The sequence below is a fragment of the Carassius auratus genome, chromosome 14 (genome assembly GCF_003368295.1).
Source record: "Carassius auratus strain Wakin chromosome 14, ASM336829v1, whole genome shotgun sequence".
Taxonomy (NCBI): Eukaryota; Metazoa; Chordata; class Actinopteri; order Cypriniformes; family Cyprinidae; genus Carassius; species Carassius auratus.
The window spans coordinates 27,935,496-27,954,353 of record NC_039256.1 but is presented as its reverse complement, the minus strand read 5'-3'; the positions used below and the strand labels follow the sequence as shown (position 1 = coordinate 27,954,353).

At 36.6% G+C, this 18,858-nt stretch overlaps 1 protein-coding gene across 1 annotated transcript; it reads left to right on the top strand.

Annotated features, from left to right (window-relative positions):
* Positions 1–861: 861 nt before the first annotated feature.
* On the top strand, positions 862–2,303 carry LOC113114524 (transcription factor HES-7-like). Its single transcript, XM_026281435.1, has 4 exons — positions 862–942; positions 1,085–1,177; positions 1,272–1,362; positions 1,487–2,303. Exons 1-4 carry the CDS (start codon positions 916–918, stop codon positions 2,077–2,079), a joined length of 804 nt encoding a protein of 267 aa, XP_026137220.1. The 5' UTR covers positions 862–915; the 3' UTR covers positions 2,080–2,303.
* Positions 2,304–18,858: the final 16,555 nt, after the last annotated feature.

Below are 18,858 nucleotides of genomic sequence, written 5' to 3'. Positions count from 1 at the left end.
CGAAAAGCCTGGGCATCATCACACCTCTTCACATCCCCCTTTTCACCATAAAGCAGGATGCGCGTGTACTTTACACTCACGGACACGAGCTAATCTCACTTGGCGCGCGACTCCAAAACTACATCGCATTTTGTCTATTTTTAAAAACATATTCGTATAGAAATAGTTTCCATGGCCTAAAAATTAAACAGAATTGATATGCCTACATTTTTTTTATCATTGTGAAATAGGATATTTGTCTCCACTCATAATTTACCACAATATATATGATATTTATGTAGCTAGTCTAATTCAGAGCTTCAGCGTTCTTTATCTGTAATTTAATTTGATTAGCTTTCCCCAATGTATAGCACTTTTGCATCACTTTGGTTTTGCGACTCAACTTACTTTTCAATTTCAGGCTGACAAAATTGTTATGCTACCTTTAATCACCAAAATGTCAGGACATATGCCATTTGTGCCTAAATGTGTTTTAGCAGTTCACCCCAAGCATTGTCCTTTGCTGTTTATTTAAAACCTTTTGCTGATATTTGCATAAGCCTATTGCAGCATACAATCAAATGGCAAACTTTTCTACCCAGATCCAATCGCGCCATCAAATGTTTCTAAATATGCTTAAAAAAAGTTTCAAACTATTTCCCTTTTCGATGGCTGTTTTAAATATTATATATTTAAATATGATATATATTTGTTTCTGTTTTGCTTGCTCAGATGTCATAAGTAACACATCTGTTTATTGATTGTTTGATTAATGCAATGGAACTCTGGGTGGAAAGTTCACAGTGCCGACGTCACTGTCACCTCTCCACCAATCAGATGCCACCCCAGAGGCTTAAAATTCCCTTTTGGCTCGATTCCAGCAGTTTCCCACATCTACGAATTTAAGCGTGAAGAGCGAACTGATCAACTCTCAACATGACGAAGACAGAAAGCGTCAAAAGAGTAAGTTCTTTAAAAGCAACCTTTTCTCTACCAAAAATTATTTCTCAAATTCTTTATATTTAGCCTAAATTCTATTTTATTATGTTACGATAGTATTGGAAACTTACTATCATATTTAATTTGTAACTTTTGTTTAAATAAGTTAAAGCCCGTGATAGAGAAGAAGAGAAGAGACCGAATCAACCATAACCTAGATGCGTTAAGAGATCTGCTTTTCAAGAACACTGCAGACACGGTGAGTTTCTACCCTCGATTTGTGATGCATTACTTCGCATAATTTCTGCACTACTTCCTTAACAAACCCTTAAAACTTCTTTCTCCTTCCACAGCGTTTACAAAATCGCAAACTGGAAAAAGCTGAGATTTTAGACCTTGCAGTTCAGTACATCAAAAAGACCACAAGAAAAACGGAGACAAATGGTTTGTTTTTACTGCTTTTACTTTTTAATTCATCCATCTGAATTTACTATTATTTACTATTAAAAGCTATTATTTATTAATAATAATTTGCATAATTACGTAACGTTTTTCTGTCTTTCTGCAGTGACTTGCACTCAGAAGCAGTCTGTTTCTACGGGCCCCATCTGTGACTTCTATGAACCAGATTTCAACGGGAGGTTTAAATCATCCGAGCAGAAGGAGGTTCTTCTGAAACTGGGGGTCAACCATAATAACCTAACGGGTGCTACCAAAGCAGGAAATGAACCAGTGGTGCAGACGGGCTTCCCTCTATCACCATCAGGCCAGAACTACCAGCAGGATCTTCTCTTACACCCTGAATCATCTTTGGATGGCTCCAAACTTTTGCATCAGTTGACTTCTCCCCCCAGTTCATTATTATCATCATCATCATCACCACAATGTAGCTCCCCGCCATCATCTCCCACTTTTACCAGTTTATTCTCCCCTCCCAGTAACTCCCCTCCATATCTATTCATTCCTTGTCCTCTACCTGCTCCTTCTGATTCACAGTCACCTCTTTTAACACCACTTTCACTCCATAGGCCTGTTACTGTGCTTCAGTCTGTTCTGCCAAACATGTCTAGAGATTTTACCCCACCGCAATCTCCTGTACTGGCTCTTAGACAAGAACCTTTTTCTCTTCCAACCCAGTCCATATGGAGATCATGGAGCTGAACTCTTACATTGGTGTGTTTTTCTATTTTACTTAGGGACTGCTCCAGTGGAGAAATGACCTCCCAGAAAGTCCTAACGTGACATATGGTGTGGCATGAGCATAGGGTTATCACTTGTGTTTCCTCCAGTTACTATTACTTTTGTCATGTTTTCGATGACATATACTTTTCACTTGACTATTTATTGTTTTTGACCGATGTTTGTCTTCACCTGTAGCAATGAAATAAAGTCTTTTTTTAAATCAATTATTGTTATTTTTGATCAGTCCCTTAACCTTTGGCTAGACAGTTTTTAGAGATGCATAAATTGCATAAAATATATATTTATAAAATACTTTAATAACTAAAGAACATTCACACCAGTCATAAAACACTATAAGAGTTTTTAAGCCAAATGGTTCAGAAGAAGCTCGGGAAGCCATACCATTTGAATATTAAATGAATATGCATTGTGAGTACTAAAAGAAATTCATATGATTATATTCCTTCATCTTAGAAAATAATAATAATAATAATAAATTAATGAATGTCACATAGCTTACATTAATCAAAAACAAAAATGTTTAGGCCTATACATTTTGTGCTAGATTGTACTAGATTATAAGATTGTAACATTTAACTTTGACATTAATTAATAGCCTACACAAAATCTTATGAATGTTTTAAAAAATGCTTTACAATACATTATACCAGAGGTCTTTAGACTCTCCCAGTATCGGACCGAAAAATTCTCAACTTGGGGAATGTTAGGCTGAAGATACACTCTCAGAAAGAAAGGTACAAAATTATACCTTTAGGATACAAGTTTTAGTCACTAAGGTGGTACCATAAAGGGTACAGTTTTGTACCGCTAATTAGAGTTGAGCTCGGTTTTCTAACCTTGGCTGAAACTAAAAATAAAAGTGTCATTCATTATTAGTGTATAAGTGAAATTAAATCTGCACACTTAAGTTAGCCTACTGCAATTTTAAGGACTCTACTGCCATCTCGTGGTTTCTATGAATGCAGAAATCCCTTTTAAAATAATGTTTTGCGAGCGAGTACAGCCTAACTATTTTCAGTATGAATAAAATACAGCATTTGTGAAAGTCAGTCAGAATGTTAAAATGGTTTCTGTGATTTACAATTGATGTTTTTTGCGTGTTTTTTTTTTTTAAATAATTCATGACGTTAGACTACAGTGCATTTTTGAGTCCCGCTTCATTTTACAAACAACATATTTGTTTTCATGTCAGTGTTTTGCCAAACATATAATTGTGTTAAATTTCCATAGTTTTTATTTATTATTTTTTTTTTATTATGGTGTAGGCTACATGTTGAAACATGTGACATGAAAACCTAGTTTAACCCACTACTGACAAAAATATGCCGTGGTTTTACATTAGGAAAAGTGAACTATTTTCTCCAAAGATTTGCACTGATTCAGCCTGCTGGTCAGTAGAGGGCAACATAAGATAGAGCTTAACAGGTTCAGTCCATAATTGAGCTTTGGCTTGTAGATACAGAGAGTATGATGTTGTTACCTGTGTTCCTGGGCGGTAAGCCGAGGATGCATGACTTCTCTCTCTCATAAATGTCAGAATTTTTCTCTCACCTCTGCAGTCCTGGATAAATCCGTAACATCTTCCCTATCTTCCATCCACATCTCTATTACAAAGCCTGAATATTTTCTGAGTAAGGCAGCGGGGGATTTGGCTGGAGAAAACAGAGTTTCTGACATGACAGCACATGTTTTTGGATAATGGTTATTTTTTTCTCTCTCCTTCTTCTGTCGTCTTCACATTCAGAAGCTTCTCTCTGTACCAGTGCCATTACTTATGAGATGGCCATTGTTCATTGTGAGGTAAAAGAGCACATGATGCACATTTGCTGTCTTTCTGCAGGTTTTGATCACTGCAATTAGTCACAATCAAGGAGAGAAGCACAAATTAAAGAGGACGCTCTGCCTGGACGGAGGAATGCTGCCTCAGTAATTGTAATTGAATGTGGTCGGGAAGAAATCACCTCGGAAAATGCAGGACAAAAGCCTGAAATCCCTGCACAAGCTTTCTCAGGCCACACTGATTAGAGCTGATCCTGTTACCTGTGTAGTCTTAGTCTTGTTAATAGTGAATGCAACTCATGCATTCCTGATCTGGTACAAAAAGGGGAGGGAGAGACTTAAAGAAAACATTGACAAAGATCCAGCACAGAGATGTCACTGCTCCTGCCACGGTTTATTGGACTCTGAGTTAAATACATTTGTGTTGGCACATCTCAAAAGCAATTTGTCGAGACAGGGCTGCTGTCAAACACTTTCATCACACGTGCACACACTTGTACATGCCCCGTCCTTCAAAGCAAGGCGCTCTCACCGGCACGCACACGCATAAATGTTGTGGTTTCATTGAAAATGGGTCCCACTTTGTGCAAAATTCCTTGTATAAGTCTTTGTGGTATGACTATCCATTGAGTGATTCCCCGTGAATGTTATTTTAGTCAGGATCAACTGTTTTAACTTGGAAAAAGAGATTATTTCATTCTCAAACCTTACGTGCATGTTCTCAATCTTAATGTTTAGCTGTAAGGTCAATGAGTCTTCATTAATGATTCCAGCTTCCTTGTAATGTTGACAGATCTGGTTAATGGGGGTCTATTACATTTCCTCATTCCATCGATTCTGAAATCCTTTTGTGAGATTATGTCAGAGCCACGGGGCATTATGTTTAAAAGATGTTGTTAAAGAAAATACTTAATAAAAAAAATATGAAAAAAATATGTGTGTTCATATGTCTTACAGCCATGATGATCCTTGCCCTCAGTGTTTTGAAAACATTTACAGATGGATAGTTTCAGTAAAGGAGGTTTATATTTTAATATTGCATAGTAATATAAATTTATCTAAGCAATATTGATATGCTTAAAATGTGGAACTGTACAATGAAGACTAGAGTTGCTCTCCCAGCTAACATGGAACATTCACAGAATTTTAGCTAACGTTCTAGCAAGGTCCACCTAAAGTTATGGACAAATATTATTCCAGAACGATAATAGAACTTTTGTTTTTTCAAAACTTTAGCACAAAAGTCAGTTTTTCATGTTTTTTCTGAAATGTTTTAGTTAGAAGTTCGTCTAAGGTTAAAAAAAATGTTTACTACTTGTTTCTAATTGTTTAGAGAGCATTCAAAAGTAACATTGTCTTAAAGTTTGATAAATGATGAAATGTGTAAACAGGACATTTTTAAACATTCAGAAATGTATTTCTCTGAACTTTATGGAAACATTAGCAAAATATTTTTGAACAAATTTCTGTTTGGTGGGCTCTTATAGTTCTTTGTCCAGTAATTTTTGTGTCAGTGACCATGATAAAGAAATGTTTTTTGAATTCCTTACACTTAGTACATTTTTTACACATTTTAATCAATATTTATATAAAAAACGATTTAGCAAATGTAAAAAATAAATAAAAAAATGAATACATTTTAAATAAAAGACAAAAAACTTTATCTTTTACAGTTTAAATGTAGTTTTCATGGTTAAATTATTATAATTATTATTTACATATAGAATATATTTTTTTCATTAATGAAATAATTAACTATACTGATGAATTATGTAATTGTTAAAAAGCTTTAACATTTATGATATTTGTTTGGTGTTAAAACACATGCCATTTTGTAAAATAAAGGAACATTACAAGATGAAATGTTGTCATAAAAACATGGATTATCTGATATTTGAAGTGAGGGGTCCTCACTATGATAGAATTTATGTTTGTTTGTGTTTTTTTTTCCTGTATGTTGATTGGAGTTTAAGGAAATAAGGAGTTTTATTATATATATTTTTTTTATATCATTTTATCTTCATTATGCTGGGGTCATTGTGATATTATTACAGTTTATCACCTTGATATTTTTTGTTTTGTTTTATGCAACCCCCCAAATAAAAAAGAATATCAAAATTAACTTTAATTTCAGAAATTCATCCTATAGGCGGGGTATATTTGCATTTGCATTGTGCATATGTTTGCATGTTTTCATTATTGCGAGGACAAAAAGTACAACTGGTTGCAAGGACACCACTGAGATATGGCTTGGTGTACCTGGAGGAAGACACTCTGTCCACACAGTCCATCCTGGTCCTCAAGAATTCAATCTTTCGCTACTCACAACTAAACACCATTTTCCCTTCTTTCAGTTGTCTTTTTTCCCTTCACTGGAGCTTTTGAAGTTAACGGAGAAAGGAGCACTGACTATAGCAAATTACCTGGGTTGAAACATTTTTGACATAAGTCCTAAGAGGCGGGTGAGCCACTTCTCCTGTAGGCCCCATCGGGAGCGTTTAATCTCGGGCCATGAGAGGCAGTGTTGCTGACAGAGTGACAGGACAGCTGGACATGCTTCCAGGCATCAGTGACGGACACGCCAGTCTTCGGAGCAGGGCCACTGCCCATGCATCACCACAAAGGTAAGCACCTGACAGGGTGTGGAGACCAAAACTACTGCAACAGATATTGCAGCAGTTTCATCAGTTTTAATAATGGTTTACAGTTTATATTTACGCCTTTTAGAAAGCTCTATGTCACAACAGCCTTCTAAGAACTTACTTCAAGATGGAAACCAAGCAACAGAGGCCTGTTTAGCCATTGTTCATTACCATATGTCAGCCAGGAAGTCTTGCTGAATATTGTCCTTATCACAGATCCCAAATCCTTAATAGCTGTTCTATGGAAAAACTGTTTTTATAAGCCACTGTAGTAGCGAGCACCGCCCAGTTCTGTAACAGAGAGTAAATAGATGTGATATACTCCTCTATTCCCAGATAGTCAAAACAAAAACGTGGTAACAATAGCTTTGGAGACTAGCAATTGTGTTGCTGAGACACTATTTGACATTTTCTTATTGCTGAATAATGTCTTCCATTGGGGAGCCATACAAACGCTCTATTAATTTGGAGAGTCAATTGTTGTATAATTTGCCTGTGAATGCGTAAAAAATAAACTCTTTCACAATGTTCTGCACAATTAGTCCTTCATACTGTATAAATAGCTCTTTTGAAACCAACAATGTGTAATTGTGTCCACTTTGAGCGATGAGCTCACAAATATAGAGCTTTTTCCATGTTTATCGCTACACGCTGCATTGTTAAAGCATTTGGCATGAACAGAGGTTGCGGTCGACGTGGAGTTGGTCGTGCCCTGAGGTTGTGTGTTAACTGAGGAGTCTCTCTGGTGTCTGAAAGCAGTGCTCCCTGCTGCCTCCTCTGACCTAGAACCCCCTGCAGTGGGTGGGCCGTGACCCAGGTAGCCTAAAGCCATGCTGGGTAGCAACTTCTGCTCTAGAGTTCTTGTAATCCATCAGGATGTACTTCAGCTCAAAAAGAAGGTTGCACTCTTCTACCGCCACTAACACCCCTTTTAAAAACCAGGAACAACTTAACAGTTCAAAGGTCAGTGGAGGAAAAAGCTGGCAGCAGTTAAAAATAGTGTGTGATTTTTTTTTTTTGGCTAAAAATACTGAGAGGTGGTTTTGATCAGGCCTGAAAAACAATGAGAGGTGTAAAAATGAAACGAATGAATTGAAAAATTGTTTTTTTTCCTTGAGAAAATATGGGATATAAGTATGCTACTGTTTTTTCCAGTCATCATGCAAAAGTCTTTGAAATCATTGTGAACTCCAGTGTTGTGTTCCAATGAAACATTGTATCTGCTTTACTATTTTATGGCAGTTGTATCACCCTGACAGTTTTTAGTTCATGCACTCTAAAAACAAACATTAAGATAAATTTAAATCAGAAATTTAAAACAGGCCTGTAAAGCAAAATGAATGGAAAGAGATAAATTAATCAATAATAGTTTAAAAAAAAGAAAACATGGGATTTAACTATGCTACATTTTTTGTAGTCATCATGCAAATGTGTTTGACCTCATACTCTTTGGTCCAACACGAAATGTTCAAATGTAAAATTTGAAACCACTTTTGTTACTGTTTAAAAAATGAAATGGCACTTTGTGCAAACTTATGTTTGTCATTCACAAGAAACGTGCAGTAGAAACTAGCATTAAAAACATTTAGTTAACACCTGGCATCTCTGCTGCAGCAGTTTGAGAAAACAACCTTTGGCCTGGATGAGGGGTTTCCCAGTGCTGCACGAGTGGATTCAATCGGGAAAGTGCCATAGTTAAATTTGGAAAGTACAGGCTGGCTTTGAGCCAAATACAAATGCCTTTTATTGTGTTGTAAGTGCATATGGCTCATCATAATCACATTACAGCTTAAAAGGTTTGCTCAGAGATTCAGCTGAGAGTGAATACAGATGCTGCTATACAGAAAATGGTTGTAGAGGCATGTAGGTTATTATAATTTTTTAAATTTTATTAAAGGGATAGTCTACTAAAAATGAAAATACTGTAATCATTTACTCAACCTCATGTCACCTGTATTAATTTGTGGAACACAAAAGAACATTTTGAAGAACGTAGGTAACGAAAGAGTTTTGATGACACTGAGACATTTCTCGATGTCATCAAAACTCTGAGAATTGAAGGCAAACAACACCCATAGTTCACCCAAATTTTTACAATTCTGTCATCAATTACTCACCCTCATGTCGTGCTAAACACGTAAGACCTCCATTCTTCTTCGAAACACAAATTAAGATATTTTTGATTAATTCTTAGAGCTCTCTGGTCCTCTATAGACAGCAATGTAATTACCACGATCAAGGTCCAGAAATGTAGCAAGGGGATAAGTAAAATAATCCATTTGACATCAGCGGTTCAACCATGATATTATGAAGCTACGAGAATACTTTTTGTATGCAAAGAAAAAAAAGACTTTATTGGACAATTTGTTTCCTTCGCATCACCCTAGCACCATTTTGGAGAGTGTCCACTGAACTCAGACAGCGTATGCTATTCTGTGTCAGCTGCACCACACGGATGCGTTGTTTTCATTCAAGTCAAAGCGGAAATAACGTAGTACATGTTACCTACATTCTTCACCTCTTTTACAAATTGTAAATTGTCATTTAATTTCTGACAACTAATATACACAATATAATATACGAGTTATTTATTTAAATCTCAGACATTGTCATGACTTCTGAATGTAAAGTGATTTTTTTCCCCCTCTTTGCACTACATTTGAAGAGAGCCTTTCATATGAACTTGAAACAGCACCTACAGGCAGATCCACATTAAAACCGACAGGAAAGCACCTTCCAAAAGGGGCTTTTAAATGCACAGGGGGCTTTGTGATCCATCTCAAACCCCAGTCACCTTCATCTTGCCCTCTGTGTTTACGATACACATCTTCTAACAGCCCGTCGAGATCAATGGTCAATGCAGGATGATTGTGCTTCGGAGAAGGCTTTGCAGACACAGATACTTGTCCATAAGCATGAGAGCCACAAAGATCTCAAAGCCCGTTTAACAATATAAAATCATCCTCCAGGTGGTCCAGATGGAACAAACTCATGGTAGTCAAGAGACTGAAGGTGCGGCTGCGTCTTAAGTGTGTGAATGGAGCTTCACTCGTCTTTTGAAGCGACTCATGCCCGCTGTTTTTGCGGTCCTGTCTCCTTTGATGTTTGAGGTTGAGATGTTACACCAAAGAAAAGCTTTGTGGGAAGTTTTCCATGTGCTGGTATGTCAGCTGAAATAATGGCTGTTTTGACATGACTGGTGCAGAAACTTTAATCTTGGCATCATTCATGTGTCATTCACTGAAATAAAAAAATTAAATAAAAAAGATGAAATTGCATTTCATGTCAATGCACAAAAAAGAAGAAGCACAAGCCGGATGCTCGGTTGTTCTGACTGCAGCCCGCATTTCTGTGGCATTGTATATGCTGATGAAACATAGGCCATTATTGTCTTATCTTGAAACCAACACCACAATGTATCCATCAGCAACGTAAGAGTAGCGTGCTAGTGTGTGTCTCTGAAGATCTGCGGCAAGACTTTGTTCTTCTTTATTTGTTAAACCAATGTTAAAACAGCAAGATATCTCTTTAGGATAAAGGCAAGCATCATCATGTGGCATTCAGGCTAGATGTGTGGACCACCAGGCGGAGGTCTTCACATACAGGAATAAAGGTAGTGTGATATGAGCCTAACTCCTTATGCTAAGAGTGATTATGCTCTGATTTGCGGTATAGGGACTGGTGGTGCTTTGTCTGGCTCATCTAGATTTTAGATAGAATGCAATGATAAGTGTCATGAAAGGAGCTTGTCATCAGTTTTTTTTGTGTTATTTTTTCCCCACAGCACCATGATGATGGCAGCAGGGGGCAGCTGAAAGGGCTCGGAGTTGGCAGAGATGCAGCATGGGTTGACAGGCAGGCACTCGCTGGTGACAGAGCACCCGAGCTTCTGTCTCTTTGAAGTTTCTTCTCTGTAAGCATTTCTATTCCCAACTCATGTCTTTAAGAAGAATATAAAAAAGAAATTATGAATTTTATTCAGCAAGAACGCATTAAGATGGACACATTCTGTTTCATAAAATGCTGTGCTCTTGAACGTTCCATTAATCAAAGAATCCTGAGCAAATGTATCACAGTTTCTACAGAAATAATAAGCATGACAAATGCTTCTAACACTGATTATAATATGAAATGCTTCTTGAGCAGCAAACCAGCAATGATTTTTGAAGGATCATGTGACATTGAATACTGGATTTAAATGCATTTTTGAAATATATGAAAATAGAAAACATAGTAATAATTATGTTTTATGTAGTTTTCTTATATTCTTCTAGTTTAAATCTTACACATTTAATTAGTTGAATATGCTGGTTTAATACAAACATTCAAATTGCAAACTATATTATTTGCAAAACAATTTAAGTCAAAAGTTGAATTGAGAATTTTGCATGAATTTCAGATTTCTTTTTTTTTTTTTTTTTGCTTTCAAATAAACAAGAGAAAAATCACACAAAGAATACCACTTACATTATTACTGAAATTCCCCTAAAAATAAACCATACAATGGATTCATTCATTGTAAATACTATGATATTATTCAGGTCAAAAATGGGCTAAAGCAACCAACCAACCAAAATCAGATGTTTGCTGTTCTTCTTCTTATCTATTCAGCATAGCACAACATTAATGCCATCTAATGTTTCCCCCATATATCCCACAACACACACTAACCCTATGTTATCAGTTCTGCATGTCAATGTCAAGCTCAAAAAGGCTATTTCCTCTTACCTAGAATGTTACCAGTATGTACCGAGGCCAGTATTATAGCTGTCATCTTTGCCCAGTGCTCCCTGCATAAAAGAATCTTTTGTTCCAGTTGTAATTTAGACATTATTCAGCTCTCAGGTGCACACACACAGCAGACAGCGGCGAGGAACACTATATCTGCTCTTGAACATGGCATTACTGTTTCTTGTTGACAGAGTGGGATTTCTCATCAAGACATCACTACATGTTCTATTCCATGCTTGTTTTCTTGTAAACGCAGGGAAACATGGAAATGCACATACATGACCAATGCGAGCAAGGAATGTATTCCCATGATCGCTGGTGCTTTTACATTTAAAGCAAATCAAAAACGCTTTAGCTTTTTTCTTTTTTGACAAGCGCTCAAGAACGTAAGAAGAAAAACATATGATGTCTTGAAAGTGACAACATAAACCTTACTGTTTCTCGCCTCAAGGCAACGGATTGTGCACACTGTTGTGATTGGTCACCATCTCTGAAGCTCATCTTGGAGCTCACACCCCTTTCTCAAGAGAGAGAGATGCTTTTGTTTGATGGTGACAGGGGGAATGTCAGACTAAGCAGCGCTTCAGCTCTTCAAAACCTCAGAAAAGCCTTAATGTGCACACAGAGCTACTTTGATCTGCTGATTCTTACACATCTGCAACAAGCTTGGAATAAATCTGAATAGCTGTGACTGTTTTTCGTGTTAGAATGGGCCCTTCTGGAATCATCGGCTGTGAGAAAGAACATTCCTGTAGATGTTTGCAAAGTCTAGCTGCTTTTTGACAAATAAAAGTTTGTTTCTTTGAGACTGCTCAGAATCTGTACTATTTATGGCATCCCGTGAAGGAATCTCTTGGGACCAGTGCAGGAACAAATAATGTTTTATTTATTTGGTTGGTTCTACACAAATTGTCAGCGTTTTTGGGCAAAATCTGGTGTAACTCATTCCTTGAATCTAATTTTAGGAATGTAGCTCTCCTACTTTTATTTCATTCTTATTCCAAGCAAAGACGGTTCTTTCTGTCATGCTAAAATAATAGTATTGCAGATTGTTAACTGGAGACAGTGGAATAACGACTGCAATAAATGTGTATAAATATAATAGCAAATATTTTATATGAAAGAAAGACAAGAATAACCATTTTCCGTTTGTTTTTTTTTGTTTTTTTGGACAGGGAATGGCGGGGCAGAGGGCAGAGGGGGGTGTGCATACATTACTGTGGGATAATTAACATCTAAAGCACTGGGTCATTCTGAGTCCTGCTGTGTAAGGAAACGCTGGCACATGCATTCTTCAGCTGCTCACTCGTCTTTAATCATTTGTGATATCTCCACTGGATCTATATGGGAAGGGTATTAAAAGATTAACTGAAACTTAACTAGAATAATGACTTTTGATTTAAAATCTATATTTGGAGCAAGAGGAAGTCAGTTTAACGCTTATCTATTCCCTGAGACCACAGCGCTGTATGTCGGTGGGAACTCCATCTATACCTGTCTGCCTAACCATTTCCCATTCAGATAATTGCAGCTGGGGTCAGACTGTTCACAGAAGCCAAACCTCAAATCAGATGACAGGACGTTTTTCCAAGCACTTCTTAGAAATAACATTTTAACCTCAAATTAAAGCAGTTCAGTTCAAAAGAAGAAAACACAACTAAATACTCAATTTTATTTTTTTAATTGCTTGGTAATAATCTTATTTCTTTATTATAACCTGTTTTTTTATTATAGCCTTTAGTTTTAGTATCTAAAATATAAAAAATGCAAAGTAGAGCTGACCACATATTATATACACTGTTCAACAGAATGGGGTTTGTGAGATTCAATTTATGTTTTTGAAAGAAGTCTTTTATGCTCGGTAAGGCTGGTTTTTGTTTATTTATTTAATTTATTATTATTTTTTTTTTTACAATATATTGTTACAATTTAAAATAATTTTTTCTGTTTTAATATATTTGAAAATGTAATTTATTCCTATTATGCGAGGCTGAAATTTCAGAATCATTACTCTAGTCTTCAGTATCACATGATCTTTCAGAAATCACTCTAATATAATAATTTGCTGCTCCATGTTTATCTTTCTTAAATAACATATATTATTTATATAGAGATTTTCTGATGACTAGACAGTCACAGGGACAGAATTTATTTTTAAATAAATGACATGTATTTTCTCTCACATGTAAATGTATCCTTGATGAATAAAATATATATTTATATATAGATATATCTTGCCAACTTTTGAACAGTGGTATAAACCACATTTTAACTCTAGGCTATATGAAGTTATTAAATATTTTAATTGCTTGAAAAGTAATCCCCAAATCAGATATTAGACTGGGAAATGCCCATAAAGACATCTGACCTGAACTATATTTAATGAATGACCTTTCCATATCAGAATCTCACATTTCTAATTCTCCAGGTTCCCTCCAGAAGTTCTTCTGCATGTCAGATGGTATACATCTTATCACCTTGCGCAGCATCTTGTTGTGGTAGCTTGTGTTGCCTTTGATATCGGAGAACATAGAGGTTTCACCAAAATAAAGGCCTCCTTTGTACTCCGCTGATTAACTTCTGTACCTGAGCTCCCTGATAAGGCCGGAAAAAAATCCATCCTCAAGAAGCCGACAACCGTGGATCCTGTTGGTTTCATTTATTGAGTTTTCTGTGACAAGCTTTGGATTTTGTTCAGTGCTTGAAAATGCCAAATCTTATCTTTGAAATCACATCATAATAATGAATATCAGCTTTTAAAACTCTTCCTCACTGGAAGACACTTTTACAAATCTTTCATCCAATGTTTATATCTTATTTTCTTCTTAAGCATACCTGTGGTCTTCTGAGCTCTTTAGGAGACTTTAATGTGTGTTATGAACTACATTCAGCAGATAAAAACTACAAAGCACATGTAAAAAAAGCTGCTTTGATAGCCTGCTGTGCACATTTGATCTCAAGCCTTTTGAATTTGTTAGTGTTCGTTGTTCTAATGAAATGTACAGGCCTGAGGGCATGTTCTCCAGCAGCACAGAAGGGAGATCACATCAAATTTATTTTGATGCTGGTTTATCAAAAAAGCCAAGGATTTTGGTTTGGCTCATTTACATGTTCTCTTTTTTGTTGTATAAATAATGTGTCTTGACAAAGTGATGGTAAATGGAGGTCTGCATCTCTTTCTTGCAGTAAAATTGATTGCACAAGTCATTTTTGCTTAAATGCGACTTATTTGATGCACAATTCTTGAAACACTCTTACTTTTCTCTCCACAACTTGTGATCAGGGGTGATAGGACTTTCATAGTGAGGGGATTTCCATTTTTCTCTCCAAGTGACTGTAAAGTGTGTTTTTGAAGTCCCTCACAACATCAGCTTACACTTCTGCAGGTCACAAACCACAGTCAAATGTGTTTTGGTTTGGACAATCAGGTCTTATATATTCTCTTACTTTGACATCTTTGTAGGAGAGATGAGGGATGCTGTCATGCTTGAAATGAGTGTGATTTCTTCATTCATTAAAAAAAACAATATACTATCATATAAATATAGCTCAGTGTCATCTCACATTTTTGCATTTTTAGAAGCACTCGCTGTACTTACATGCATTCAGTCTGATTTGTCAGACACTCTTATCCAAATAAACTTGTCAATTCATGGATTCCTGGCAATTGAATCCATGATTTTGCTGCTACTGTTTGAGCTACAGGAACACTTTTGGCTTCTCGAGCTTTTTTTGTACTATTGCTCATTTGCAAGTTGCTTTGGATGGAACAGTCTGACTTTTTCATTTGCAAATAAATAATAATTCATGATTAAATATTACATCCAATCCACCAATCTACCATTTTATTTCAAGAACTTAAAAGTGATAATATCATTAGGATATGATCGTTTAACCCCTGACCCTTTTGTCATCTTCCCAATCTGCCTGTGATAGTGTTTTCCTACACGTCTGATGTCTTGTTAGAACCTGCAGTTCTCAGCCCTATGATTTATAAAGTGTCTTGATGAGAGCGTTTTAATTGCATATGTACACATTGACAGGTGGCCACTCTTTTTGATATTTACGCTTTGATCTCTGTATATATGATCACTGCAGGCCATGACAAAGAAACCAAGACTCCACACATGGGATTTCACCAAGTAAAAACATCCTCTGGATTTCAGGTGCCACCACAGTTGATGTAGACAGAAAATAACACATGGTGTTTTGGTTTAATTCAATTGAACTGAGCCATAACAATCACTGTCAGAACAGAAGCATGAGACTTATTTCCTCACATTGACTAAAAGCTGGGCTTTTATTTCCATTTTTATTTGTAGCTAAATTTAAATTGATATACATATATATACATTATTATTTAACTAGTTTGCCATTTTGTCATTTTACACATATACATTAACATACATATTCAATGCATATACAATATATTAATATACATGCAAATTGATAAATTGATAGTCATTTGTCTGTTTACCCTGACATTTTCCTTTTAAACTTTTTCCTTTGAAGTTGCCTTTCTGAACAACAAAATCAAGCACCGTCCCAATAAGGGAGGAGTCTATTGATTTAAGCAACTGGAATCCTGACAAGTGCTTGACAAGCGGAAATAATTTCTTCTCAAGAGATGTCAATAGGTTCTGATGGGGTTATTAAGGGGAATCAAAGATATTTGCATTTAGACAACGAGCAATTTGTCATGTTAACTGAAATCCCCTCTCGCCCTTGAATGCAAAGGAACTCTTGTAGGAACTGAATAAAAGTTAATCGGAAAAACACATGATGAATGAACTGCTTTAATGCCGAGCCAGGTAAACAAAGTAATCTCTCAACATCCTCATTGATGTAATACGTTTGTAGAGTCCTTTTACTGTTTTCTGATGTACAATTAATGCTTGAAGATTACACTTGGGGTTTAAGGGCAGAGCATTAAAAGCTTCTGCATGCTAACCTTACTGGAAAAGGTATGAAGAGATTTTGTGACAAAATCGTAAATGTTTTCTTCTGCCATGCACTCTAAAAAAAATAAAAAAATCCTCTAACCTATCAGTTTTCCTTGGCCTACGAGGCAGTCCTCTGCTAAACCCTCCTTTATTTTGTGCTCTTCTTGTTTTGTTATTTTACCTGGCAGTCCAGGTGTGAAAGGGTGAGGCCATGGAAAAACATTCAGTTCTGCAGACTTGTCATGAAAGAATCCATTGATTGACCTCTCCATCAAGGAGCACAATGACAAATGGGTTAGCAATTTTCCGCTTCACTTATGGCCAACAATGCACATTTCCACTTTCACTTGCTAGCATCGAGTGTACAGTGCACATGCCTCTGCAAACTCTAAATCGCCCTTTTTACAAGTTTTCCCAAATAAATTTAAATTTTGCAATTTATGTTTCATTGACCTCCTCAAATAATGACCCAGGTTTGCAAAGTGTTAATCTCACAGTTGTTTTTGTATTAGCATGTAAAACAAACACTAATGATTTTCTATTTCACTCAAGGATGTTATTGCATGTTCTAGCGGCTGATTGAATTACTCAGAGTGCTTTAGGTATGTTTTGGGTGGAAATTATGGAAATTAACCAATTGACTTTTGTGTTGACCTTTAGGTTAAGGGAGCTTTGTGGGAAAAGACTGCTGTGGAGAATCAAAGACATCTATGATGCCATTACAAAATATTTTTTTTTCGTGCATTTCAAAAATGAATATGAATTTGAATAGTACATGAATAAATGATGGAATCTGATCATTTGTTATATATATAAATCAATGGTTGGTTTATCTTATTAAGGTAAGTAGTTCCTATTTAGATTCTTAAAGTCATCTAATATCTCTGATACTTCTTAGGGCTGCAATTTTCAGGCCATGAGTAGCTTCTGTCCTCAGATCAGACATGTCCTATAGGGATAAGCTGTCACACTGCTGCGAGCCTAATTGATGCCTCATGCTTTCGAGGAGCAATTATGGTGCCCAAATGTCAAGAGCTAATTTGTGGCTTTATAATGTGGACACATGGGCCAAGAAGAGGGCCAGATCCGGGCCCCTCTGGGAGAATCTGAGTAGTTTGCTCAGCAGATGTGAGATGGTCCCCATAAAAAGTCTGGGGGTGGGGAAGCCTTTCAGATGATGTGAAGTCTACTGCAGAAATACTCAAAATGACTGTTTAAAAAAAAAAAAAAAGTCACATTGATCTGAGCTGGTTTGCTCATTATGATCTTTGGTTTTAACATACATCATTTTCACACTCTGAACTGTAGGCCTATTGTTTATCCATTTGCAAAAGACATGTTTAGAAAGGGCCAGTTTCTAAATACATGATAGAAAAAGACATGCAATGCTGTAAGAGGTGTTTAAAAGTCTTAAAATGCATAACCACTAGTTGGATCGTGTGAGTTGCTCCTGATGTCTCCATAGTGATGCAAACAACAGAACAACATTTTAGCTACAGTTGACAGCTTAAGAGTCAAAAGTCAATAGAAAAACAGCACGTCTTCATTGCCTACTTGAGGAGACATACAGCACAAAATGTGGCAAGGAAGGTGATGTGCCAGAAAGGTGTGAAAGGATATTATTAACTCCTCTACACCTACAAGATGTTACTCTACACAGAAGGATCCTCAGGAAACCTTAAATTTAGTTGATTCACTATTACTTCTTATTTTTTATTAAAAGGTTTTGACTCAGAAGAACCATTCTTTAACAGTTGAGCACCACTTTTTGCCCTGTGAACTGTTGTGAATGAATCAAGGAGATCTAAAGTCATATTGACATATCATATACTTTCTACTTTAATAAAAAGTGTTTTTTATTGTAATAAAAAAAAATAATGTATTATTCAACTGATCCTTCAGCATTTTCCTTTGGCTTTAAAGAGGTCATTTATGCAGAAGGGTTCCAGATAAACAGTTGCTGAGGATATTGTCAGACACCACCCATGTGCAAACACAAATCTGCCCTGAGACTACAACTTAAAACACCAGGTGAGACTTTGCCACTTCCCCCAGTCTGTAAAAATATGAATTATGTACTATTGTAATCCACACGGACTACAAAGCTACCGAGGCTGTATTTCCACGGGTTTGCATGAACTCCTGCCCCATTTTCGCAGCTGACAAACACAGGGCCTTGAAGATCAGAGACCCGGGACATGCTGACATGTGCTGTGGGAACACCTGCAATGTCTGATTGGGCAACAGAGACAGATCCCTCACTTACACACCTGTCTGTGGACCCATGCCACTCACACACACACACACACACACACACACACACACACACACACACACACACACACACACACACACACACACCTATCTGATAGGGTTTCTTTGAGAGCTCTTTGAGGCCACGTCTGAGGTGATGAAAATAAGGGTGCATCCATTAAGTGCATGAGGCAGGGCTAAGAGAGGGCATGGATGAAGGATTTAAGTGTTGCCTGTAAAGTGCCTCAGACCACCTGCTAGAAGGACAGACAGAGGCATCTATTTCAGCACAGACAGACAGAAAAATATTGGTTCTTCAAGTGCCAGCGAATATTTTGTGACACGAACTCTCTCGCGTGGTAACCTAATAGCTACAGTGACATTTGCAC